General features: G+C 45.9%; 1 protein-coding gene across 2 annotated transcripts in view; it reads right to left on the bottom strand.

Annotated features, from left to right (window-relative positions):
* LOC139755100 (uncharacterized) overlaps positions 1 to 27,492 on the bottom strand; it is a 485,699-nt gene that overhangs the window by 116,880 nt on the left and 341,327 nt on the right. For both annotated transcript variants that reach the window (XM_071673222.1, XM_071673220.1), the window contains one exon: positions 20,052 to 20,088. In XM_071673222.1, the coding sequence (XP_071529323.1) occupies positions 20,052 to 20,088 (37 nt within the window). The remainder of the gene's footprint in view (positions 1 to 20,051; positions 20,089 to 27,492) is intronic.

Raw genomic sequence — 27,492 nt, 5'->3', positions numbered from 1 at the left:
TTCATGACATACCCCAAAATGCGCTGCCGTTCGTGCGTGCTCCTCTCTCTCTCTCTCTCTCTCTCTCTCTCTCTCTCTCTCTCTCTCTCTCTCTCTCTCTCTCTCTTTCTCTCTCTCTCTCCCTCTCTCTCTCTCGCCTCCTCCCTGGAACGGGTTTCACACGTCCCGCATCCTGTCATGTTGCCAATTAGTCTCCTCAAACACAAGTGGCAATGCAGCTCATGTCCCCCGCCCACCCTTATCTGATAATGGCCCATTACACAGACGACTCTTACTTAAAAACAACCAACCAACCCCCCCCCTCCTCCCTCCTCTTCCTCGGTCTCGCTGGACATGAAAGTCAATGATGTACGTACAAGTACGAGCCGTGAGGATGACCATCATCATCATCTTGCTTGCTGAGCACACGACAGGAATGACATTAGTTCGACGACCTCCACCGTCAGGCAGCTCTCCTCGCCCCTCAACACACACACATAGTAACTATACAAGGTTGACATAGATTGTATACATATCCCTCTCTCTCTTCGGCCTAACAAGGATTAGAATAAGAGAAAGAATAAGAGAAAGAAGAAACACAGGAAAACACACATCATTCTGCCTCCCATTCTCCCACCCGGGTGATGGCACGGCGAAATAATACACACCCACAGTACCCGATCTGATTTGGTGGCTGATCTTGGTGGATACCTAGAGACTCTGAAACATCTCGATGGTCGCGGGAGACACCTGTGCCACTTAAGGAGTTTGTCTCTAATGTCTCTTGCCCAACTGTAAGGTCTCTGGCTTACCTGCATTGGGTCTCTTGTCTGGCTACATACAGGGTCTCTTGTCCAGTTACTGTAAGGTCTCTGGCTTACCTGCAGGGGGGGTCTCTAGTCTGGCTACATACAGGGTCTCTTGTCCAGCTGCAGGTTTCTTTTTTTTGCCATGCCACAAGGTCTCTAGTTTACCTACAGGGTCTCTAGCCTACTGATAGGGGTCTCTTGCATATCTAGGGGTCTCTCTCCCCACCTACGGCGTCTCCCGCTCACCTTTAAGGTCTCCCTGCCACCTGTAGGTGGGTCTCCCACCCACCTACAGAACCCCGCGCCTATGTGCAGTCTCTCACATCGAATGAAGGTGTGTTTGTGTGAATGAATTGTTCGCCCTTTATCAAACCCGTCTTTCCTGCCTCACTTCCTCTTCCTCAAGTCCACTTCCATTGTCTCATGTCGACTTCCGGCGTCTCAAACTCTGTTCCGCATAGGAGTGGGATGGTGTGGCGAATTCGGACAGAAGTGGGAGGGAAAGAGAGAGAGGGAGGGGAAATTCTGCCATGAGGAGGGAGCTTAACGAGAGACGAAATCCTAGTGGGAAGGGGGACAGGAAAGTGAGGCAGATGCCTGGCATGGAAGGGGGGGAAAAAAAGAGACATTACTTGGTCTAAATGAGAGTGGAAGATCGGGGTGTTGCCCAGAGTGGGTGGAGCAGGCTAGAGGGCCGACCGACCGTCCGGCACCACACGGTGTGGCAGCCACACCAGGCGATGGTATCGGGCGGGGCGGCAGCGCCCCCTAGGGGCAGCTTGCGAGGCAGCGGTCGTACCCGGTGGTCGCCTCCCTCCCTCAGTGTGGCCAGGATATGCTCCCCACTACCACCACACCCCACAACCCCCTCATCACCCCGGTAATGGCTGGGGAGGTAAATCCGCCCGAAAGAACGTGCTGCTCTCTGTCCATTCTTATTTATCTTATCTTTTCTTCTTTCCCGCACCACGGAACACAGAATAATATTTACCTCAGCGACCTGGCTCTCTCGAGGGAGCTCGTACCTTGCACCGCTCGCAACCGCACAGGTTATTAGATGGTCAGCGTAACAACAACCCCAGGATGGGGTGGGTAGCAGAGCCAGTCTTCGTCCTGCAGTACTTCATGGATGACGCTATAATGTTCTGAACTTAATCTTGACCACGTTTTCTATTACCTCCAAGAGCAGTGATAAGATTACGTGAACGCTTCAACGAAAACAGATAGCTGGATGTAAAGTGTTAGGTATATATATATATATAATGTTCCTACAGATTTTCGGAGAGCTAATGGGAACTTGATGACTCAACTTGCATCCCTTCTCTAGACGGATATGCTGAGGCACTGAAATGGAAATCTGGCTGCTCTCCCGTTCATGGTTGAACTGAAGATCCGGCAGCGTTCGTTCCCCCCGAGGTCCAAGCTTCTCCAAATCTAATGAGGCTAGAGGTAACATGGCTCCAGAGCCCTGTATTTTGTGGTCTTTTATGTATTTTCCTGTTCCCTGTGGCGTGCTGGGGGCCACCCTTATTTTCCGTGGTCTTCTCCAAATACGTATAAGCCGGCCGAGACGGAAGCTTATTTGTGGTCCTTCACCAGGTTGCCTGCCCCATTTTCCGGGCTAATAGACCGTCGACCCATTTGTCACCTTCCCTTCAGCCACCACTGAGGAGTCGCTTGGGGGGTCCTCTACTCACTGTACAATCGACAGACGCAAGACTTATTGAAATGACGTCTGTGGTCTCTCCCTGTCATTAGCATATTGACCTAAGGAACCTCTACATTGCCAGGGAGATCTTCCATGTTGATTTGCCACATTTTCTCCTGGACGGGGGAACGAATGACAATATCCAGGGCTCCAGAGCATTTTGTTTCCCCCCAAAAATGGCCTACAACCGAGATCCAATGGTATGTTTCCTATACGATTTGAATTGGCGAAAATCTAACGATGAAATTACCTGTCACAAAAGTATGATGTTGTCAGAGACTGGAAGATGGCTAGTCTCTGCAAGACAAACCCTCCAACCCCTCAATGAACTGTAAGACACAGGCGACCCCACAAGACAAAGGCCCTCATAAACTGTGAGTCACAGACAACTGCAAGACAAAGCCTCTCATAAACTGTAAGACACAGACAGCCCCACAAGACAAAGCCTCTCATAAACTGTAAGACACAGACAGCCCCTCCAGCACAGAAAACCACCACACACACACACACACACACACACACACACACACACACATCACAGTTCCTCATCCACAAGCCTACCACCACACACTCTCTCCTGAACCTCGACGTCTATGATCCCCTGCTCTTTTCTCTTATACCCACCTCCCTCTTCACCCAGGCAGCCATGCCCGCCGTATATAGCACCCGCCCGATGTATGGGCTAGTGTGTGTGTGTGTGTGTGTGTGTGTGTGTGTGTGTGTGTGTGTGTGGGGTCTTCCTCCCCTCCTTTCTCATGGAGCGCTTCAGGGGTAACGAAAGGCCGAGAGCTTCTGATGACAAGCCATGGTTACCTGGGCCTTTTGTGGGTAGAGGGGCTCGTAGGCCGTCCATCGTGTGTGTGTGTGTGTGTGTGTGGGGGGGGGGGGGGGGGTTAACCCCTCCCCCCCAATCTGCTCTCTCTCTCTCTCTCTCTCTCTCTCTCTCTCTCTCTCTCTCTCTCTCTCTCTCTCTCTCTTATTCCTCCAGAGCCCTCGTTAGCCTTTCACACTCGGGTCTTGACGAGTGGATCAGGGTTGCGTTACGGAGAGGTCCAGGCTTTTGTTGAGTAGAGTCAGGGTTGTGTTATGGCGAAGTTCTAGCTTAGCTGAGTAGAGTCAGGGTTGTGTTATGGCGAAGTTCTAGCTTAGCTGAGTAGAGTCAGGGTTATGTTATGGCGAAGTTCTAGCTTAGCTGAGTAGAGTCAGGGTTGTGTTATGGAGAGGCTCTGGCCTTTTAGAGTGGTCAGGGTTGTGTTATAAAGTTTTGGTTTTGTTGAGTACTTATACTTGTGTTATAGAATAATTCTGGCTTTGTTAAGTGGTCAGGGTTGTGGTGTAGAGTAGATATGGCTTTTTTAACAGTCAGGTTTGTATATAAGTACCCACTTCATCTGGCGTTGACAGAAACACACACACACACACACAGCCTTTTCATCTAGTGTTGACAGCCCTATACAAATCCTCTAAATAAAGTGTTGTCAGGCCTATAGAGTCTCTTTATCTCGAGCTGGCAGGCCTTACAGCCTCTTCATATGGTGTTGATAGGCCTTACAGCCTCTTCATATGGTGTTGATAGGCCTTACAGCCTCTTCATGTGGTGTTGATAGGCCTTATAGCCTCTACACTTGCTTAGCCATAACTCCTTCTCATTAAAAGTCCTTCTTCTAAATGGTACATTACAGGGAGGGACAGACCCACCCGCCCACCCCGTGGATCTGTGGCCATATATGCGAAACAAGTGAATGGTCGGGTGTGGGTTGAATGTGCTGAGCCTTTGAGATGATCTATATAAAATGTATGAATGTCATGCATGAAGCGCTTGCATGTGTGTGTGTGTGAGCTGCTTCATGAAATATTCATTCTGCAAAAGTAAAGTCAGGGTGTCCTTCATACGCGCTCGCCGTCTCCCGCCTCACTGACGGAGCGCCGGGATCAGAAGAATGAGCTTGATATGGGGGGGATAAATCCTTGCGAGCTTTACATAGGAAAATCCTCAGAAATTCATTTGATATGGATGGCTTCTTCTGCCTCCACTTCCAGGTCTCACTAGGGACAGTGGTGTAATCATCCTCACAGCTCCTCCTCCAGGGAATCATACGAGACAGTGATGTAATCATCCTCACAGCTCCTCCTCCAGGGAATCATACGAGACAGTGATGTTATCATCCTCACAGCTCCTCCTCCAGGGAATCATACGAGACAGTGGTGTAATCATCCTCACAGCTCCTCCTCCAGGGAATCATACGAGACAATGTTCCCATCATCCTCGCTGGTCCTCGGAGGAAGGACCGTCCTCGAGAGAGTGTGTCTCGTCCATCACTCGGAGGAGAACACCTCTTAAGGGTTGGGTTTCAATCAGGTCCCTGAGTCTCCGAGGGAAGCCGGAGCAACCCACCGCCACTCTGAGCTGTTTCCAGCGTCGCTCTCTCCCGAGAGAGAGAGAGAGAGAGAGAGAGAGAGAGAGAGAGAGAGAGAGAGAGAGAGAGAGAGAGAGAGAGAGGAACGTACGTTCGCCCGGCCAGCAACCGCCCTCCGCCTCGTGTGTATGTCAGCCACGCCCTCCCTGCATCACCACACACCACCCATTACTCACCCGGTGTTCCTCCTCCCCGCCTACTGTACGCGGTACTGTGTAAACAGCATTCATCTCGCGCCGCGCACACTGCATACATTCTACTCCCCCCCCCCCCAGTCCCACCTTGAAGGGCGACGTGCATACGTTCTCATCAGCGGCGAATCATTTCTCCTCAGCGGAGGGCGTGTCTGCATCGCTCGTCGCCTACACCCGGTGCCTCCCAGCGGGAGGGCCGCCCACTCGTCCTGTCTTGCTAATTGACTCATACCCAAGGACCAAGCGCTTGCTACCTCACCACACCTCAGTGTGGAAGTTCAAGCTCGTAGGTTTAATATATGCTAGCGGTCGAGTATGATTAGAGAGAGAGGAGGAGGAGGAGGAGTTCTACACTCATGGAGGCCCCACCATCTTCTGAACTTTCCCTATCATGACACAACTTTATAAAATTCTTAAACCTGTCACAACTTGAGAAGATAGCCATCCAGTTTAGCCTATACATGGAACTACCATTGTACTAAGAAAAAATTGACTTCTTGACGTCTTTACCATCAGTTTCTTGTTTCATTTCTCGTTATGGCTTCCTTCTCAGCCCGCTGTTCTGTGCGTGCCACCCACTTCTTATTCATCACCCTCTCACACCACTTAGCAGATATACGCACCGGAATAATTCCTCTATAACCCGGGTATCTGTTTTTGTGCGCCTCACTGTATTCATACGAGGACACTACACATATGCATACAGACAGACAGTCCTCAAACGCCTCTTCCTAAGGCATACATAAGTCGAAATGCCTGACTAACTCAACAACAACGCGTTTCCTTTTATCTTTAGTAAAATTATTTGGATTCCCATCCACTCCCGAAGATGTATCGAAATTCATTAAATGCAAGGCTTTCACTACATCTCTTCTTTTCTTCTCTTCTTTTCTATCATACCTTTCACCCTGACCCTCGCTCCATATTCTACCTCGTCCCAAGTACACGTCATCCGCCATCTATCATTTACCAAACACATTCAGCAGTCCTTCATAGTACTTACTCCAACTCCTTTATCTGTAACCACTTAACCATCCTTTCTTCTCGCGTCACCCTCATTCATGTTTCTGTTTTCCTTACATCACCCATTTTCTTTTATCCGAAGTTCATCGGTAATGTCTCTTTCCACTTTTCATTTGCCACCTTTATATTGACTTCCTTCCATTTTCCCATGCATTCTTCCCAATCACTCGCATCACTTCTTTGCAAAAACCGCCCATACGCTTCCCTTTTCTCATTCACTAACAATTTGATTTCCTTAATTCCACCACTCACTACCCTTTTTCATGTGTCTCCATCTTACCTTCCCTATGCCACCCACTTCACCAGAACACTTAAGCAATGCTTCTAGAAAAATACCTTCAACTCCTCTCCTATTACTCCTGTTTCATTCAGTCACACCCAATGCCATTCTTCCTTCAGTCTCTCCTGATATCTTCGCACACAGGCCACTTGTCCAAGCGCGATCGCTTACAGCACTTCTTTCATACGTGTGTCATTTACTGTTTGACTGTAACCGCCCAGTTTCAGCTGGGTAGCCTACCTGTCGCTTCTCTCAAACTCCAGTGAGAGACTAGAGCAGCGAGAGGCTATGGGTATGGATGGTTCATGGTAGGGCCTGCTTCTGCCACAGAGAGCTTCATCTGGGCATCGAGCAGACCTATGGTGCTACCATACAACTCTCGTCGTTCAGTCCTTTGCCAGCGCTACCATGAACAATAGCCTCTAACATCTCGCTGCTCAGGTCTCTCGCTCGAATTTGGGAAAATGATTTCGTGCATTTCGGGTCAGATACGATGTCCATTTGTAGGTTCGGAACCCTTCTGCAACTTTCCCCAAAGGTGCAAATACGCAAGATAATGACTTATTCAGGTTCTTCGAAATGGTTCAGGCGCTGAAAATTCTCCTCTTATGAACAGTTGGTTCGATTATATGAGAAACACTGATTCGTCCCTGTGTGGTTTACTGATCTTCCCTATCAGGAGGTTCTAACCTTACAAACTTACCAGAGAGGATCGAATCCAAAGCAACTCGACCCATCAGCTCTCAAACCTTGACCTCAAACCTTAACCTGTTTTGCCTTACATAGCAGGTTGGTCCTTTCTGCCTTCTTCTATAGGTATCACTACGGTTTTCGCTCCCACGTAGTGGCTGCTTGTGAGCCCCTCCCGTTAGCTAGACCACGTAACACTCCACAAGCCACTGCGTCACATGATTACTGTGTGGCCGTAGTAAACTGACGGGATGTGTGTGGGCCGTTGTAATGTCTGTATCTTTCCTTATGCAGCTAAGCTTTAGGACTCTTTTATCTTCTCACGTCCCTCTAAATAGCTACATTTTCTCCCCATCTTCCTAAGATCTGGTAATCCATTCTTCGTCTTCTCTCTCAACATTTGATCTTTTAATCCTCTCTTATGTTTGATGTAAGACTTAGTGAGACATTTCGTCCGTATGAACGGAGGAGCCTTCATTCTAAAAGAAAGTAGAACCCTTCGAAAAAGCTGTGATATTAGATAATCATCTAAATCTTTAACGAAATTAAAAAAAGAAAAAAGAAAAAAAACTCACGTTCGATCATATTCGTACGAGTGAGTGGCACGGTGACTTGCACAGAGCTGCTGGTCCTTAAAAGGCTGCCAGACAGTTTTGTCTCTGCCTTGCGGGGGCAAGTTGGTCGTACATTAAGATACCCATTATTCATAATGACAATAATCACGACAAGTACTTAACCAGCGCCATGATCAGTCTACACGCCACACAACAAACTGGCCGGTCGCCATGTAAAGGGGGCAAAGCAAGCGCTAGGCGAGCCACCGCCTCACTACATCTTACATGGATGATGACACAGACGTGACTCTTGTACTCATAAGAAAATACTCACACGTCAGACTCAAGAATAAGTCTTACATTCTTCTATATTTTTGTGATGAAGTCTTCGGTCACAGACCACGAAAAAAAAATAATAGATGTCACTCAAGCCAAGTCTTAAATGATAAAATATCAAAGATAAGAAGATAAAACAATGAAAGAAGACGTAGATAAGGTAAATCTTTTTTTAATGAGGGATGGAGAGGAACACCCATCTTTTATAAGAAGGGGGGGGGGGGGGGTCAAGGTAATCGCTCTAAGGAAAGAGACGAGAGGGTGGTGAAGAGTTCTGATGGCTAGCGGCATAAGGAAAATGGGAAGATGGCACAGAACTGAGCCTAAATTAGGGTTATAAAAAGTGCGACCCATTCAACTCCCATCAATGATAGGCCTGCCTGCTGAAGGAGAAGGGTTGAAAGGCTTTAGGAATAGAATATAGACGGAAGAGAGTTTTATATTATTACGATGAGAGGAAAGGAGACATCAGATGGGTCTATCCTATCCTATCCTATCCTATCCTATGAAGAATTTTAAATCAGTGATTCTGACTACATTACGTGAGCTGGAATGACCCAAGTTCTCACCCTTCGAAAAGAGAGGACAGGTTCGAATCAAGAGGCGAAAACGAGAAGAGCAGAGCTTGATAATCAGCATTAAAAAAAAAGGAGTGTTAATCGATAGAAGTTTATTGATGAGGGATACAATAATAGGAAGATGTTAAGCGATACAGTAGAACATTATGAAACAACACAGCTGATAGGATGAAAAGAAGAGATTGATCTATCAGTAGAGGCAATGCAACAGACACACAACGCTAGCGAGGATAGAATATAAATAGGCCAGACTTGGCGAGAGAGATGCTCCTTCTCAAACCAGGAGGCGAAAACCATGTACCAAAGAAAAGTGACAAGTGAGATTTTAGAACATGGAAGGAATCGAATGATACAAGTTTAGAAGATGGGAGCTCATGGCAGACCCTGTGAAAGGGCTTTCAAATACGAAGGGACTGCGATATTGAGGTCTTTGATCATATCCTCAAGAAAAGAAAATCAGAAGTGGGTCGAATAAGAGAGAGAATGGAATAAGCATATCCCACGACACAGAAACCGGCCTGTTGGTAAGAGAAACACACCCCAAAAAAAAAACTATGAGAATCAAGACGTTTGAGACGATGGGAATACAGAGAGAGAGAGAGAGAGAGAGAGAGAGAGAGAGAGAGAGAGAGAGAGAGAGAGAGAGAGAGAGAGAGAGGAGAGATGCTTGAAATGGTGTGTTGGATATTACAAATTACAGGGCGGTAGTCAAAATGATATAGGGTTGTCTCCTTCTCTTCCATGGGTTAGGCTGGACCACTGACGTGTCTTCAAGTGGAAGGAGGAGGAGAAAAAAAAGGGAGGGATCGCATTATACACACACACACACACACACACACACACACACACACACACACACATACACACACACACACACACACACACACACACGCACATACACACACACACACACACACACACACACACACACACACACACACGCCGCTTATCTTTAGTGGTTCCCGGCGCGTGTGCCACGCGTGGCTCTATCTCCCCCCACCCCCCCACCCCTAACACACACACACACACACACACACACACACACACATCCCCCGACTCTGGCCATAGAGGATGAGTTACAGCCAAGTCCCCCCTCCTGGCTGCCGCACTCCCTCCCGACGGGGGAGAGAGGTCGTCCCTCGGCAACTCCTCACACACACACACACACACACACACACACACACACACACACACACACACACACACGTCGGTCAAGTGCTTGTAATGCTTCACCCGCGCCCCAGCATATGGCCAGGCGGAGTGGCTGTGATGTCTTGGCCGCGCCAACCACCAACACCACCCACCCCCCTATCCCTTCATGCCACGCCCTCTCTGGTGTGTCTTAAGTGATGGAGAGGTACTGACCCTCGTCTCTTGAAGCTCATTCACCTGTTCTCAGTTCCTCCCTCTCTTGCTTCCTCTCTCTCTCTCTCTCTCTCTCTCTCTTACACACACGCGCAAGTGTCTCATCCTTAACTCGTCCTGTCTTTCATTGTCTCTCAACTCCTGCTTAACCTCTCTTTCTCTCTCTCCTCACTCCCTTTTCAAATATCTTTCTCTCCCTTCTCACTCCCTCTTAACTTCTCTTACTCTCGCCTCACTCCTCGTTCACCGTCAGTCCTACCCTCTATGACCTAATTCCTCGTTTCATATCTCCCTGTCCTTCACATTCCATCTCCTGCCAACTCTTCCTTCTCTCTCTCTCTCTCACACCCATTCTCCTTCTTCACGTCTCTCTCCTCCCTCCCTTTCCTCGCGTCCTCTCTCTCTCTCTCTCTCTCCTTCCCACAGGCCGTCACGTGAGTCAGCCACGTCAGCCGTGATAGGCGTCAGTCTGGGACGAAGACCAGGTGAGCTAGGGTCCAGCGTCGCCACCAGGGTACACGTCCTGTGATAAGGGTCATGCTAGAGGTCAGCCAGGTTACCAGGTACACCAGGGCATCAGTCAAGATGCGAGGAGGGAGTGGGGGCAGTGGCAGGTGACCTGGTGAGAGGAGAGAGAGGGAGATACGTGGCTGTACGAGGGAAGGTAATGAGGTGAGCAAGTGGAGGAGGAGGAGGAGGACATGGGTGACTGGATGAGGTGGAGTGAGAGGAGGGAGGGAAAAAGACACACCTGGAGGCAAATCTCTGGCTATCGTGGTGGACGCTCTAAGTTCGACCACTCCCCAGGACAACTCTCGTTTTGGCTGCTTCCCCCAGGTCTTGTTTACCCCTCCATCTATATATTTAAAAACCCCGCCTCTGCTCTTTCACGCCTCTCAAAGCCCTAACTTTTTTTTTTGCCCCCCCCTTTCACCTCCACACATTTCTGTGTCCAACACACACACACATACACACCTCCACACATTCTTGTGGTCTTGAATCACGTCTGTCCACACACACACACACATATGTGCCATCCTTCATGCCACCACACACTTATGAGTCCTCTCTCCTCGCCTTTATATACACACTCTCTCCTGTGTCCCTCCTACATTCCTCTACACGTCAGGATTGACCTCCTCCAGCTCTCCACGCACGATTGTACCCTCCAGCACGCCTTTACAGTACCCTGGCGCCGCCCTTCTAAACACCTTTCCACGCCATGCATCAACCACACACCCTCTCCTCTTCTCCAGGACGTCTGCATGACCGCTACATCTACCTCTTTTACATCTAAGTCCTCCCCTTCGTCAGCCTCATCTCTACGTGATCCAGCAACCTCTTTTCCCCCCCTCACGGACTCTAAAGAGACCAACGCCCTGTCACCTATCTACGCCTCTTGCGTCCTACCACTCCACCTTCTCCCGTGCGGCGACCACTTAAGACCCGTCGGTAGTGGGGCGTCTGTAGGGCGTGGCACCTCCGTCTGAGGAGTCTTGAGTGACGGCCCGAAGTACCCAGACACCAGAAGCAGCAGCAGCAGTAACGGCAGGAGCAGCGATATCTCTTGAAAGTTATCCAATCGCCCCGCGTCTCTGGGAGGTCCTGTGCCATATGATGTAAAAAAATACGTTCGAAAAATAAAAGGAGACAGGCAAACGCCTGGTAGAAGAACCCCCGCGTAAAAGGGAATTACGTATACGGGAATTTGTAAGACTGTGGAAGATGAAGTTTGCTCCTGTCGTAGTATATATATATATATATATATATATATATATATATATATATATATATATATATATATATATATATATATATATATATATATATTTACCTCCTTCCAGAACATCTTTTTATTCTCCCTAAAATTTACTGATAGTCTCTCACCCCAACTCTCATTTGCCCTTTTTTTCACCTCTTGCACCTTTCTCTTGACCTCCTGTCTCTTTCTTTTATACTTCTCCCACTCAATTGCATTTTTTCCCTGCAAAAATCGTCCAAATGCCTCTCTCTTCTCTTTCACTAATACTCTTACTTCTTCATCCCACCACTCACTACCCTTTCTAAACAGCCCACCTCCCACTCTTCTCATGCCACAAGCATCTTTTGCGCAATCCATCACTGATTCCCTAAATACATCCCATTCCTCCCCCACTCCCCTTACTTCCATTGTTCTCACCTTTTTCCATTCTGTACACAGTCTCTCCTGATACTTCTTCACACAGGTCTCCTTCCCAAGCTCACTTACTCTCACCACCTTCTTCACCCGTGCGTAAGACAAGGGAGCAAATGGGAACTTCAGTGAAGGGCGTAAATGGGGAGGTGATAACAAGTAGTGGTGATGTGAGAAGGAGATGGAATGAGTATTTTGAAGGTTTGTTGAATGTGTCTGATGACAGAGTGGCAGATATAGGGTGTTTGGGTCGAGGTGGTGTGCAAAGTGAGAGGGTTAGGGAAAATGATTTGGTAAACAGAGAGGAGGTAGTAAAAGCTTTGCGGAAGATGAAAGCCGGCAAGGCAGCAGGTTTGGATGGTATTGCAGTGGAATTTATTAAAAAAGGGGGTGACTGTATTGTTGAATGGTTGGTAAGGTTATTTAATGTATGTATGACTCATGGTGAGGTGCCTGAGGATTGGCGGAATGCGTGCATAGTGCCATTGTACAAAGGCAAAGGGGATAAGAGTGAGTGCTCAAATTACAGAGGTATAAGTTTGTTGAGTATTCCTGGTAAATTATATGGGAGAGTATTGATTGAGAGGGTGAAGGCATGTACAGAGCATCAGATTGGGGAAGAGCAGTGTGGTTTCAGAAGTGGTAGAGGATGTGTGGATCAGGTGTTTGCTTTGAAGAATGTATGCGAGAAATACTTAGAAAAGCAAATGGATTTGTATGTAGCATTTATGGATCTGGAGAAGGCATATGATAGAGTTGATAGAGATGCTCTGTGGAAGGTATTAAGAATATATGGTGTGGGAGGCAAGTTGTTAGAAGCAGTGAAAAGTTTTTATCGAGGATGTAAGGCATGTGTACGTGTAGGAAGAGAGGAAAGTGATTGGTTCTCAGTGAATGTAGGTTTGCGGCAGGGGTGTGTGATGTCTCCATGGTTGTTTAATTTGTTTATGGATTGGGTTGTTAGGGAGGTAAATGCAAGAGTCTTGGAAAGAGGGGCAAGTATGAAGTCTGTTGGGGATGAGAGAGCTTGGGAAGTGAGTCAGTTGTTGTTCGCTGATGATACAGCGCTGGTGGCGGATTCATGTGAGAAACTGCAGAAGCTGGTGACGGAGTTTGGTAAAGTGTGTGGAAGAAGAAAGTTAAGAGTAAATGTGAATAAGAGCAAGGTTATTAGGTACAGTAGGGTTGAGGGTCAAGTCAATTGGGAGGTGAGTTTGAATGGAGAAAAACTGGAGGAAGTGAAGTGTTTTAGATATCTGGGAGTGGATCTGTCAGCGGATGGAACCATGGAAGCGGAAGTGGATCATAGGGTGGGGGAGGGGGCGAAAATTTTGGGAGCCTTGAAAAATGTGTGGAAGTCGAGAACATTATCCCGGAAAGCAAAAATGGGTATGTTTGAAGGAATAGTAGTTCCAACAATGTTGTATGGTTGCGAGGCGTGGGCTATGGATAGAGTTGTGCGCAGGAGGATGGATGTGCTGGAAATGAGATGTTTGAGGACAATGTGTGGTGTGAGGTGGTTTGATCGAGTAAGTAACGTAAGGGTAAGAGAGATGTGTGGAAATAAAAAGAGCGTGGTTGAGAGAGCAGAAGAGGGTGTTTTGAAATGGTTTGGGCACATGGAGAGAATGAGTGAGGAAAGATTGACCAAGAGGATATATGTGTCGGAGGTGGAGGGAACGAGGAGAAGAGGGAGACCAAATTGGAGGTGGAAAGATGGAGTGAAAAGGATTTTGTGTGATCGGGGCCTGAACATGCAGGAGGGTGAAAGGAGGGCAAGGAATAGAGTGAATTGGAGCGATGTGGTATACAGGGGTTGACGTGCTGTCAGTGGATTGAATCAAGGCATGTGAAGCGTCCGGGGTAAACCATGGAAAGCTGTGTAGGTATGTATATTTGCGTGTGTGGACGTGTGTATGTACATGTGTATGGGGGGGGGTTGGGCCATTTCTTTCGTCTGTTTCCTTGCGCTACCTCGCAAACGCGGGAGACAGCGACAAAGTATAAAAAAAAAAAAAAAAAAAAAATATATATATATATATATATAAGCGTTGGTTATGGTCTATGAGCCTATGTCGGTAAAGTCGATGGGTTTATGAGTTGATGCGTCCATCAACTGATGTGTTCGTCAGGTTGCTCCCACGTCAACCTTGCTGGCTGCCGTCAAAGCACTGTTGTACGTCAGTGGGTCTTGATGTCAAACCTCTGTTCACCGCCCACACTACCTCCCTGCCTACCACCCGCCCTTCACACTATCTCCCTGCCCACCACTCACCCTTCACACTACCTCCTTGCCCACCATCCGCCCTTCACACTACCTCCCTGTCCACCGCCCACACTACCTCCCTGCCTACCACCCACCCTTCACACTATTACTTCTCTGCTCACCGCCCACACCATCTCTCTGCCCATCGTCCATCCTACCTCCCTGTCCACCGCCCACTTCTACACTACCTCCCTGTCCACCGCTCACCCTCTACACTACCTCCCTGCCCACAACCCACCCTCTACACTACCTCCCTGCCCACCATCCACCCTACCTCCCAGCCCAGCACGCACATACCTCCCTTCCAACCAACCACACTACCACCCTGCCCACTAACCACCCACCACACTGCCTCCCTGCCCACTAATCACCCCCACGCTACCTCCCTGCCCACCGGCCAACCCACTATGTTCCTAACTGACAATAATTCTTGCCCAATACTTCTCATATAAACTCCCCTCAGCACACCTTGAGTCAGAGATAATGAATTATCCTCAAAAATACACCTGTGATTATGCATAATACTGTCATGGTGTATAACTCGGGAAGAAGAACATGAAAAAAAAAAATGTGTTTTTCGTCAACTCACTGAATGACATCTGAATGTCAAAATATCTCTTGAGGCAAGAGGGAGCATGTTTAAGAAAAGACATACGCGTCAAGAGCCAGAGAATCTGTAACAAATGACTGTACGTCCGCCTCTCTCTCTCTCTCTCTCTCTCTCTCCCTGTCTCGTTACTGTCCTCGGGGCTCAGGGCTGCGCTACTTCATGCGATTTCGCTCGGGAGTTAATGATTCGCCGCTTTTAATGGATCTCTGTCGCTTAACAAGACAGGAACTTGTTGACTCAGACGTGTGTGTGTGTGTGCGTGTGTGTGTGTGTGTGTGTGTGTGTGTGTGTGTGTGTTTATCTGACAACATTTCTAGGCGACGTCTTGACATATCGAGTGAAATATTTTCAACTCGGAAAAACAAATTCGGGTGTGTGGGGTCTATACTTTTAACGCATAGTGAGAGAGAGAGAGAGAGAGAGAGAGAGAGAGAGAGAGAGAGAGAGAGAGAGAGAGAGAGAGAGAGAGAGAGAGAGAGAGAATGTTTATTCATTATTTGTCAACGCAACAAGACATCCATTTTCTTCGTTCTCTTTTCGATTTGCTTTCTTACGAACAGAAGACTAAGCCACTGATAACGAATACAAAAAAACTCTCTTGGTTCCTTCTTACGTTCCGTCTTTTCGAAAGTGATAATACAGGATGGGGAAGATTTACCCAAGCTTCATCTCCCTGTCTCACCTCCTCCTCTCCCCACTTAGCCACCCTGTGCGACGGCACGCAAGATGTACGTGGGTCGTAAATCTTAATGCTCCCCTCTTAAAACAGAATATATTTCTCCAACATTCCTCCACACAATGTCTTCATTACTACATTTTTAACTCATGATCAGAGAACTTCCTTACGACGGGCGAGGCGAGTTCTGGGGAAAATACGCTCGTTTTCTGTGGTCTCGTTTTCTTCCAAGAATCTCAGAGGAGGAAGACACAAGAGCGAGCGAAAAGGGGAAGCCTTAATCTCTTTTTCTTTTTTTGTGATTGAGCTCAGGGGTAATAAGCTCGTTTTCTCTGGTCTCGTTTTCTTCCAAGAATCTCAGAGGAGGAAGACACAAGAGCGAGCGAAAAAGGGGAAGCCTTCATGTTTGATTTTCGTGGTTGCGCTGGCGCCACAGTACCCGTCTGATTGGGAGGTTGTTTACGCCAGGCGGACCATGCCAGGGAGGAGGAGGAGGAGGAGGAGGAGGAGGAGGAGGGAGGTGACGTTAAATCCATCGCATGACTCCCTGCGACGTGGAACACAAGGCTGGCGTGATCATGTATATATCTCTCTCTCGTCGCCCGTAAAGGTCGAGGTGATGACAGCCTCCCTTACCACCTGTGACGGGGGGGCGGCTGTCCATCAGGACCGGCCAGCGGCGCCTTGTTGTAATGCAGGTATGTGCCGCGCCCGTGCCACTGGCTGAGGATTCCTCCGGTGTACCCCTCGCCCTCAGGGTGTGCACTCCTCGGCCTCGGTGTGAAGCATTAAGTACCAACCACCGTCCCTCCTCCTCCTCCTCCTCCGTCAAGGGTGACTCGGATTTTCTATCTGTTCAAATAGATTCGCTTGGTGTTTTACGTTTCTTTAATGATAAAGTTTTGCCATATTGTTTAGTTCTTCTTTCTGTACTAAAGCTTTGTCGAAATGATTCACCTTTTTGGGGCAAAGCCTCTGTGGGATAGCAGTGTTTTGCTTATACCATACAACCCAAAGGTATTATGATATTCACTCCTCGACATTATCTCATGAACGCCTTAATGAGGCTTCAGGTACCCACGGATTATGAGGCTCTCCTTACTCCCTAATGAGGCTTCACTTACTCTTAATGATGAGGCTTCACGTACCCCCTGATGATGAGGGTTCAAGTAACCCTGTTGATGAGGCTTCACGCACCCCTAATGAGGAGGTTTCACATACTCCCTAACGATGAGGCTTCACACAGCTCCTAATGATGATGTTTCAAGCAACCTTAATGATGAGGTTTCACGCACCCACTGATAATGAGGCGTCAAGTAATCTCAGTAATGAGGCTTCACGTACCCCTTGATCATGAGGCGTTACGAATCCTAAATGATGAAACTTCACGTAACCCCCAGGGTTCATGTACTCACAAGTAGGTTCCATCTTCTCTTGAGAATTTAATTTCGAAAACTGAACCGAAAAAAAACCTTACAGTAGGAGCAGATCAATGGTAACCCAGGAGACAGTGTGAAGTGCTTGGCGTGAACGGAATATCCGAATTACATTTGATGAGAATATTTGAATTACATTTGTTGAGAATATTTGAATTACATTTGTTGAGAATATTTGAATTACATTTGTTGAGAATATTTGAATTACATGTTGAGAATATTTGAATTACATTTGTTGAGAATATTTGAATTACATTTGTTGAGAATATTTGAATTACATTGTTGAGAATATTCGGAATGACCAGACGAACCCCCCTGGCTTCATGAATTACCGTGGATGACAAAGGGGGAGGATAATGTTCATAGCAAGGCCTTCTTTCACTGTGTCATATTACAAAGTGCCCCTCGTGAGTTGATGCTAAAACTTTTCCGCTTTACCACCTTCTCCATGACTTTTGAATCATCTGCAGTCATATTCAAGTAGGCGTCTATATCTTCTGGTAAGACCCTCACATGTAGATCATGAAGAGTAATTGTCCTAGGATAGAGCCCTGTGGCACTCCACTCCTGACCTTAACCCATTTCTAGAAGGTTCCTCTGACTTGCGTTCTTTGATCTCTTCTAGTAAAATTATCTCTCCCTTGATTCCTCCCTGGTGATGCTTGTAAATATGTCTCCCATAAGCGATAGTGTCAAATGCTTTCAGGAGGTTCAGATAGGAACGATCTACGTCATTTCCGTCTAAAACAGAGCTCCCTCTCTTGTGGAAATATGAGGGTTGTTACACATGACCTCCTTTCCCTGAAACCATGTTATCTCTCACTTTAATAATCTCTCTTATGCAGGAAGTCTTCCAATTCTTCTTTGATTATCTTTTCCATTCCCTTACACACCACACTAGTCACGGAGACCAGTCTGTAGTTCAACGGCATGTAAACGTCTCCATTCTTATAAAAAAGTAAGTGTAAATAGTATACATCTTCTTCCACGTAAGACATTTCTGTGCCTTTACATTACAAGTTTTAGGAGTTGAATAAAATCAGTTTTTTTTTTTTTTCCAGTTTGACGATTGAATTGTACCTTCTCTTGATTGATTACAGCCTACGGTGACCTGTCATTGTCCTCTGCCGTAGGAAGATGGGTGTGGAGGTTGTACAGAAACCATCTACTGTCATTCTTAATTAATCAGTTACTATCTGTCAATTGCAGCGAAGTGTATAATACAGTTACCACGATAATTGTAGTGTAGTGTATAATACAGTTACCACCAGAATTGCAATGGTGTATAATACAGTTACAACGATAATTGCAGTGCAGTGTATAATACATTTACGGTGTTGTGTATAATGCGCGTATCACTGTTGCCTTTCGTGGTGTACACAGTGAATAACCTTCACCCAAAGCTGGTGATTACGTGGTTGCTGTGAATAATACAGTAACTGGTCATACAGTTATACACAGTTAACCACTGTTTGATACTAATTACCGACTGGATTCATGATCAAGGTTAATAACAGGATAATGACGAACCGTCTGTATTATCATGTTCGTACGTTCGTAATCTACCACCACTATGGATTATCGTACGAGTGATTATCCAGACTTGGGGCCCCAACAATGGTGATAATTCCTCTATGATTGGGATTATCAGTCTGGGGATTATGCCTGCTATTGGAGGACACTTCAGACTTTTAATTAAATTCTACGATCGACGCAGACAGAAATGCTGTCATATCTCGGTTACTTATTCCGTTCACTGTAGAAAAAAAGGTGACGATAGATTTCTGATTTCACTGTTCTTGGACCATGAGTCTATTGAGGTAGAGGGTGCAAAGGACTGCAGTGAAGAGCGTGTATGGTATCAGAATGACTCTAAAGACCTGAGGAAGGTGTTTACGATTCATTTCACGATTGCTGGCTATTACTGACGCTGACGGCCTTCATTCATGTTCCAGGCAATTGAGAATCCTCAAGACCCAAATGTTTCGTCGTCACCCAGCCGTTCAACACAACACCGAGGTGACGTGCACACACTGCCTCTGTGATACATCGCTTCAACACACAATTTACCATCTGTATCAACGTCACATCACGAAACATCACCAGAGGGAAACATCATGGTCACCATCCAACGCGGGAGAACATCATGAGCTATAACACATCACCAAGACATCTCTATCACACCTAAATCACGGAGCACATAGCTAAAACATCACATAATTAAACCATCATCATTCATCTCCACATTTCCAACAATGCGTATCATCAGCACTGTCATTGTAAATCCCCAACACAGCATACCATCCATCAACACACCTCCAACACAGCACTCCTGCCACTAACAAATCACCAACACAGCACTCCTACCGCTAACAAATCACCAACACAGCACTTCTTCCACCAACATACCTCCAACACATCACTCCTACCACCAACACATCACTCCTTCTATCAACACACCTCCAACACATCACTCCTACCACCAACACATCACTTCTTTTACCAACACACCTCCAACGCACCACTTCTTCCACCAACACACTTCCAACATAGCAAATCTTCCATCGACGCAGCACATCATCCACCAACACACCCCCAACACAACACATCATCCGCCAACACACCTCCAACACAGCACATCATCCGCCAACACACCTCCAACACAGCACATCATCCACCAACACACCCCCAACACAACACATCATCCACCAACACACCTCCAACACAGCACATCATCCGCCAACACACCACCAACACAGCACATCATCCGCCAACACACCACCAACACGGCACATCATCCACCGACACACCTCCAACACAGCACATCCTCCACCGACACGCCTCCAACACAGCACATCATCCGCCGACACACCACCAACACAACACATCATCCGCCGACACACCTCCAACACAGCACATCATCCGCCAACACACCACCAACATAACTCCCCACCTACCTTCCAGGGCGCTCCGGAGCATCGGTCTTCGCGGCCTCTGAAAAGAAGAAGAAGAACCCCAGTTAGTTAATACCATATGGACGTGGACGGTCGTGCGACCCTCAGAAAGTGATGTCGAGGATGAACACGTATCTCTCTCTCTTGCAGGCTTACTGACCGACCATGGGATCGGTCGAAGAACCCTGGAATTAGGAATACCTTAATAGCATGAACATGCAAGAGAGAGAGAGAGAGAGAGAGAGAGAGAGAGAGAGAGAGAGAGAGAGAGAGAGAGAGAGAGAGAGAGAGAGTCCTTTTTGGACGTTATCCATACAGTCAGATGGGTTAAAAAGTATCTTTAAAACTGACAGAGGAGAGAGCCAAAGGGTTTATGCGTCTCAAGTGGCTTCGACAGGATCGTCTTCAGGAGGAGAATCCAATCCTCCTCCTGAAGATGTGTCGTTGTCGAAACGAGTCGAGAACAATAAATTCCTAAATCCGACTCTTTTTTTTTTTCTGCAGTTTTCGTCACTACCTTTATCTTTCTTTATCTTACATTAATGCTTTAGGAAAATTATAGAATTGTGGAACAGTAGGGAAGAAGATAAGAGGATATAAGGTGGTATGTAAAGATTACAAGGTAACAGGAGCTACGGGGTGATCCATAGGCCAGGAGATGGTGTTGGAAATTCATTCGAAAATGGATAGTTTGGAGAAGATAGAAGATGATAATAGACATTATAGAATATAATCATGAGCACTAACAATATATTTACACAAGCACACACACACACACATATATATATATATATATATATATATATATATATATATATATATATATATATATATATATATATATATATATATGTATTCGTTTTTAATGTCGATGCTTACCTGTTTCTTTTATGAATCTGAATATCCAATTCGAATCTACTGTTGTAGAGTATTTCTTAAGTTGACATTTCTATCAATTCATTAATAGTTTTCGTATCTAGCCCCACTTTCCTTTCGCATACCTCTATCACATGGCCTCTCACTCTGCGCCTCTCTGGGGGAATGCTAGTCTATCCGTCGGCGTGTGGGAAAGTGTATAATACCTTGCTATGAGTTTGGTCACCCATCTCTGTATACTGTCGAGGGGAAATCAACCTCCATTCTTAACTACGACAACCAATCCAATCCCACCTGAGCGAGTACAGGTGTGAGTACGACTGTGAAGATCACCTTTTATGTTCTCGTTACTATCGACCCCTACATATGAACCCCTCAGGTGTCATACATATGAATGGTGGCTTTACGACTGGTGATTACACCCTGACGATAAAGTCAGACTTAATGACCTGACCCCGGCTGTCGAGAGCCCTTAAGGCCCAAATCACCAACCAACCTAATGGCACTGTTCAACCTTGGCTTCAGGTCTTTACCGATAATTACCCCTAGATCCTTGATTATTATTTTTATATTCATTTCAGAGTAAGATAATCCCAAATTGCTCCCTCTCCTCCTCCTCCCCGCTATCTTGAGATAGACCGAAGTCTCTCTACATCCGTCTACAGTCCCTCCCACTTAAGTCAGCTATCAGTCAAGCGCAAGAACATCACAAACGAGGAAGACATCAAACTTCTAAACAGACCTTCGTCCCTCGAATCCTCATGATCCCGCCACCATCACAAACGAGGAAGACATGAAACTTCTAAACAGACCTTCGTCCCTCGAATCCTCATGATCCCGCCACCATCACAAACGAGGAAGACATCAAACTTCTAAACAGACCTTCGTCCCTCGAATCCTCATGATCCCGCCACCCGGACCATACTGTGACGAGTAGAGATGCGGTGTTATGCTTCGTGGAGCCGCCACACCAATATACCCATCCGATTCCTAACTCTATACCACAGTTTATGGGAAGCGTGTTACTCCCTCTGACGTGTGGTATGGATTACGGCCAATGATTTATCTCACTGTCGCTACCAGGAACAAGAGAGAAAGAAAGAAACCGCCGATCCAACCACTGTAGACTTCGCAATAAGACACCGACATCTCGTAGGCGTTCGTGTGTATCGACAAAGGAATATGGCCATGTCAAATTTCAGTTGTCTGATTCACGTCAGGAAACACATACACGGCCAAGTGGGTGCGTTGGCGAAACTGATGAAAGGAGAACTAATGGTCTATGACGAGGTTATCTACTCGGGAGGGCGCAGCAATGATGACCAAGACAAGGAAGTAAAGAAGATGGCCTTTAGTGAGATAAAGCTTTACGTCCGTTAACTTAATTATAATATGAATGATAATGTTAACCAACTTATGCAGATCACCTGAAGCACTCAGCGTGCCTATAAATGCTAATCGAAACTTGTTTTTGTTCCTCATAGGCGTGGACACGCTAACAAAGGCTATCGAAATCTTGTTTATGTATCAGAATGTAATTGGGGACCATGTATCAGACTGTACACCCTTTATATATATATATATATATATATATATATATATATATATATATATATATATATATATATTTATATTTATTTTGCTTTGTCGCTGTCTCCCGCGTTTGCGAGGTAGCGCAAGGAAACAGACGAAAGAAATGGCCCAACCCACCCCCATACACATGTATATACATACACGTCCACACACGCAAATATACATACCTATACATCTCAATGTACACATACATATACACACACAGACACATACATATATACCCATGCACACAATTCACACGGTCTGCCTTTATTCATTCCCATCGCCACCTCGCCACACATGGAATACCATTCCCCTCCCCCCTCATGTGTGCGAGGTAGCGCTAGGAAAAGACAACAAAGTCCCCATTCGTTCACACTTGGTCTCTAGCTGTCATGCAATAATGCCCGAAACCACAGCTCCCTTTCCACCTCCAGGCCCCACACAACTTTCCATGGTTTACCCCAGACGCTTCACATGCCCTGATTCAATGCACAGACAGCACGTCAATCCCGGTATACCACATCGATCCAATTCACTCTGTTCCTTGCCCGCCTTTCACCCTCCTGCATGTTCAGGAGAAAAGGGGTAAAGATATGGGGGAAGTAATGATGGAAGAAAAATAATCCAAGAATTATGGAGGAAGTGGGAAAAACCTGCCTTTTCAAAAAGAGCAGGCAAGAGCTATGGCATGAGGGGGGAGAATTTTCCAAATTAGGGAAATAGTTATCAAAACGGCCCACCCTTGAATTGCCTACTGCCACATAGTACCCATGTCATGCAATAGCTTGGCAAATATTACGTACTCTCAGGGGGCAGGAACCGAAGTAATCTCTGAAGGGGAGAGAGAGAGAGAGAGAGAGAGAGAGAGAGAGAGAGAGAGAGAGAGAGAGAGAGAGAGAGAGAGAGAGAGAGAGAGAGAGAGAGAGAGAGAGAGAGAGAGAGAGAACCAATCGCTGCGGCTTAGGCCGAGTGGGTCAAACTTTGAGATCACACTAGGAGGTGAACAACTGATCCATCGGCCTACTTTGGACTCAACCTTACAGAGTCATCAGTCGAGGGTCAGGATCGCCTCAGATGGGAAAGCAGGAACCGAACCCTCCCCCACCCTATATAAGACCCAACCCGACATCTGTATAATCAGAACCACTGTTGTCGAACGAGGAGCCTTATTGACAGGGCGCCTCTCCCCCCAAGTTTCGTAGAGGCAGACTTTTTTAAAATTTGTGTAATGTCGGGGGTTTCCACGCTACACCAGACTTCACGGCGATGAACCAGTACGTCTGCTATACTGTATGATCTTGTAGAACCAGTACGTCTGCTATACTGTATGATCTTGTAGAACCAGTACGTCTGCTATACTGTATGATCTTGTAGAACCAGTACGTCTGCTATACTGTATGATCTTGTAGAACCAGTACGTCTGCTATACTGTATGATCTTGTAGAACCAGTACGTCTGCTATACTGTATGATCTTGTAGAACCAGTACGTCTGCTATACTGTATGATCTTGTAGAACCAGTACGTCTGCTATACTGTATGATCTTGTAGAACCAGTACGTCTGCTATACTGTATGATCTTGTAGAACCAGTACGTCTGCTATACTGTATGATCTTGTAGAACCAGTACGGCTGCTATACTGTATGATCTTGTAGAACCAGTACGTCTGCTATACTGTATGATCTTGTAGAACCAGTACGTCTGCTATACTGTATGATCTTGTAGAACCAGTACGTCTGCTATACTGTATGATCTCGAAGAACCATTAAAAATGACGGGGAAAGTCGACGAAGTTCAGAGGAGACCAGACCTAAATGGGTTACGTGATAAAACACAGAGATGGTTCGCCAGCAGGAAACATCGTCAGCTTACAAGCTTAACACGAGTAAATAAGCTTATGAAGAAGTTAGAACCATCCACATTCAACAGATCATATTCATCATCAATGTCCGTTGGTATTAATGTCTGATCACTGTAAATATGGAATCATATTCCTTTTTGAAATATAAATCATGATTTATATGAAATGATCTAACAAGTATTGTCCCAATGAAGATACGTGGATGATTTATATGAAATGATCTAACAAGTATTATCCCAATGAAGATACGTGGTTGATAGCTCTCACATAAAGCATATACAGTACTGCATTCCTTCCCTAGACGAATGATATAGATTTAGCGAGGCAGCGTCAGGAATAAATGGAAAAATGGCCTCTTCCACACACACACACAAACACACCGGCCTAAGCCAGATCCCCATATAACGACCAGACCAGAGGGAGGAGGAACACCTGGGTTGGGTGTAGGCTGCCGACTGCCACGCCAAAAATTCGAACCCATATGCAGGTCCGACCCCGGGCTGACCCCCCCTGCTGACTCATGGTCAGTAACACTGACCACGGCATCACAGAGGTATGTGTGTGTGTGTGTGTGTGTGTGTGTGTGTGTGTGTGTGTGTAGGGATACATATGGTCCTGTCTGTGTGAATTGAAGCAGCCAGCGAGACCTGGAAGCCCCAGCGGGCCATGTGGGACGACCCGTTTGAATAAATATAATAAAATCACCCGCACACCTTCCTCCTACCTCCTCTTCCCCCGCTCGCAAACTAATTAGTCCAATTAAGGATGGGCCACGCAATCACGTCCGCCATCAGCACATTAGGCCAGGACCTGCAGAGCAAGACTCACTTCCACATGGGTCTCGAGAGAGAGAGAGCGAGGGACCTGTCCCTCCCCCAGGGGTGGGTTTTGGGGGGGGGGACGTTGGGCGTGGGGGGGATTCGAACCGCTTGGGCGGAGGCTACCCTCTGATGCAGGCCACCACCACAACGCCACCACCACCACCGCCGCCCGCCCACCACACACACACACACACAGACGTTCGAAAGGGGCGCGGTGGGTTTGAGAAGAGAGAAGAGATAGCGAGGTGCTGCTGAAGGGGCTAAGGGGAGTTAATGATGGATTGTTGTCTTCTTATATTCGGGGAGGGTGACGGGGCGGGGCGGGGCGGGGCGGGGTGGCGGAGCGGGTAGGGGGGTGTAAGTGGTGCTGGTATATGGCTGAAGGGGGGGTAGAGAGAGAGAGAGAGAGAGAGAGAGAGAGAGAGAGAGAGAGAGAGAGAGAGAGAGAGAGAGAGAGAGAGAGAGAGAGAGAGAGAGAGAGAGAGAGGATCTATCTATCTATCTATCTATCTATCTATCTATATATATATATATATATATATATATATATATATATATATATATATATATATATATATATATATATATATACACACACACACACACACACACGAGTTATCTCGCTCGCTACATATGCGGCTCGTTTCACAAACCATGTTCTCTGGCTCCGGACACACACACACACACACACACACACACACACACACACACACACACACACACACACACACACACACATAGACACACACACACACACACTAACACACCGTATAGCTAGCTGTCAGCCCTGAATTAATCTGGAACTAGTTTTTTTTTTCGTAACCATTTGTCAAATGTTCTTTTATTAAAAAAAAAAATAAAAGGCTTTTTGCAATCACTTGTTCTTTGTGTTTGTCCACATCGTTAGCCATAGCGCAAAGGTCTATCTATCTATCTATCTATCTATCTATCTATCTATCTGGATTCTTGTCCGTGTTTGTTTGATGGCCTTATCGATGTATGACGAGAGATTTGTTGTACAAATTTCATTACGCTGTTTCGTCCCATAGTGTGAAGTCATTAACCACGGTACGTTTTCTTTAATTTCGATCACTTGTTTCCATGCGTGAATTTCGTCATCAATACATCTCTTCCCATTTCTTTTTTTTTTTTTTTTTTAGGATACATTGTCTAAGTTCTTTTAGCCACGCGAGATATTTAGAATATTCGATCTCCTTAATTTTTTAAATTCAGCTCGTAAAACACTCACGAATATTGTTTTTTCTCTCAATTCTATACCAATATCAGTTCGTCTGGTTCGCCACTATACAACACAGCGATATATTCAGTGTTGCTCCCACTGTGTACAGTCAAGGTGTTAATCATCATCATCTTTGTGTCTCAAGTGGTTAAAGTTATTATCATCATACCACTCATTAACCTAACTTGATGGTAGGAACCTCACAATATTCTTTTTACCCTCCATATGTGATCAATGTATTTTCAGGTATTCACCTATGATTAATCCCAGGTATTCAGGATCTTTATTTATATATATAAATTTTTTCAATCCCAAGTATTCAGGCTCTTTATTTATATATATAAATTTTTTCAATATCCCAGGTATTCAGGATCTTTATTCATATATATAAATTTTTTCAATATCCCAGCTATTCAGGATCTTTATTCTTATATATATATATATATATATATATATATATATATATATATATATATATATATATATATATATATATTTTCACTCTGTTTTCTAACTAGTCACCTTGTCAAATGTCGCTGTTATATTAACAACATTTTTTTGTTAATAATTTTAGAGTGAATTCCATTAAGTGTTTTCCCTCCTCCCTTCCGTCTGTTTGTATATAGAATTCAAACATGTTTGAATTCTTCTTTTTTCTTTTTGTCAGTCGTCTTGTGACATCCCTCCTTCCCTCCCGTTAGCGGAACACCCTCACTCCATCCTTATATAACCCTCTCAAGTCATAATATCATTAGAGCAAATGAACAAAAAACTAGTAGTGTTCCTCTGTGGTGTGTCACTGGGCTGGCAAAACTTCCTCCTCAATAATCATATCTTTTGTGTCTAGAACCAATATATTTACCGTATCTAATTTGCATATCTTGTGGCTAACCTCAATCAATTTTTTTTTTTTTTCAGATTGCAATGTACATGTATTTCAGCTGCCGTTCGTCCGTCCGTCCCCCAAACCCCACACACAACCTCACACTTTAAGATTAATGGTCATTTGATCAGCACGTAAAGTCTTATCCTCCTCCGGGTTGGCTGGTTGACCTGCACTTCTGGGCCTATC

Source organism: Panulirus ornatus, chromosome 18 (assembly GCF_036320965.1).
Source record: "Panulirus ornatus isolate Po-2019 chromosome 18, ASM3632096v1, whole genome shotgun sequence".
NCBI classification, from domain to species: domain Eukaryota; kingdom Metazoa; phylum Arthropoda; class Malacostraca; order Decapoda; family Palinuridae; genus Panulirus; species Panulirus ornatus.
This window is presented reverse-complemented; position numbering and strand designations above follow the sequence as displayed.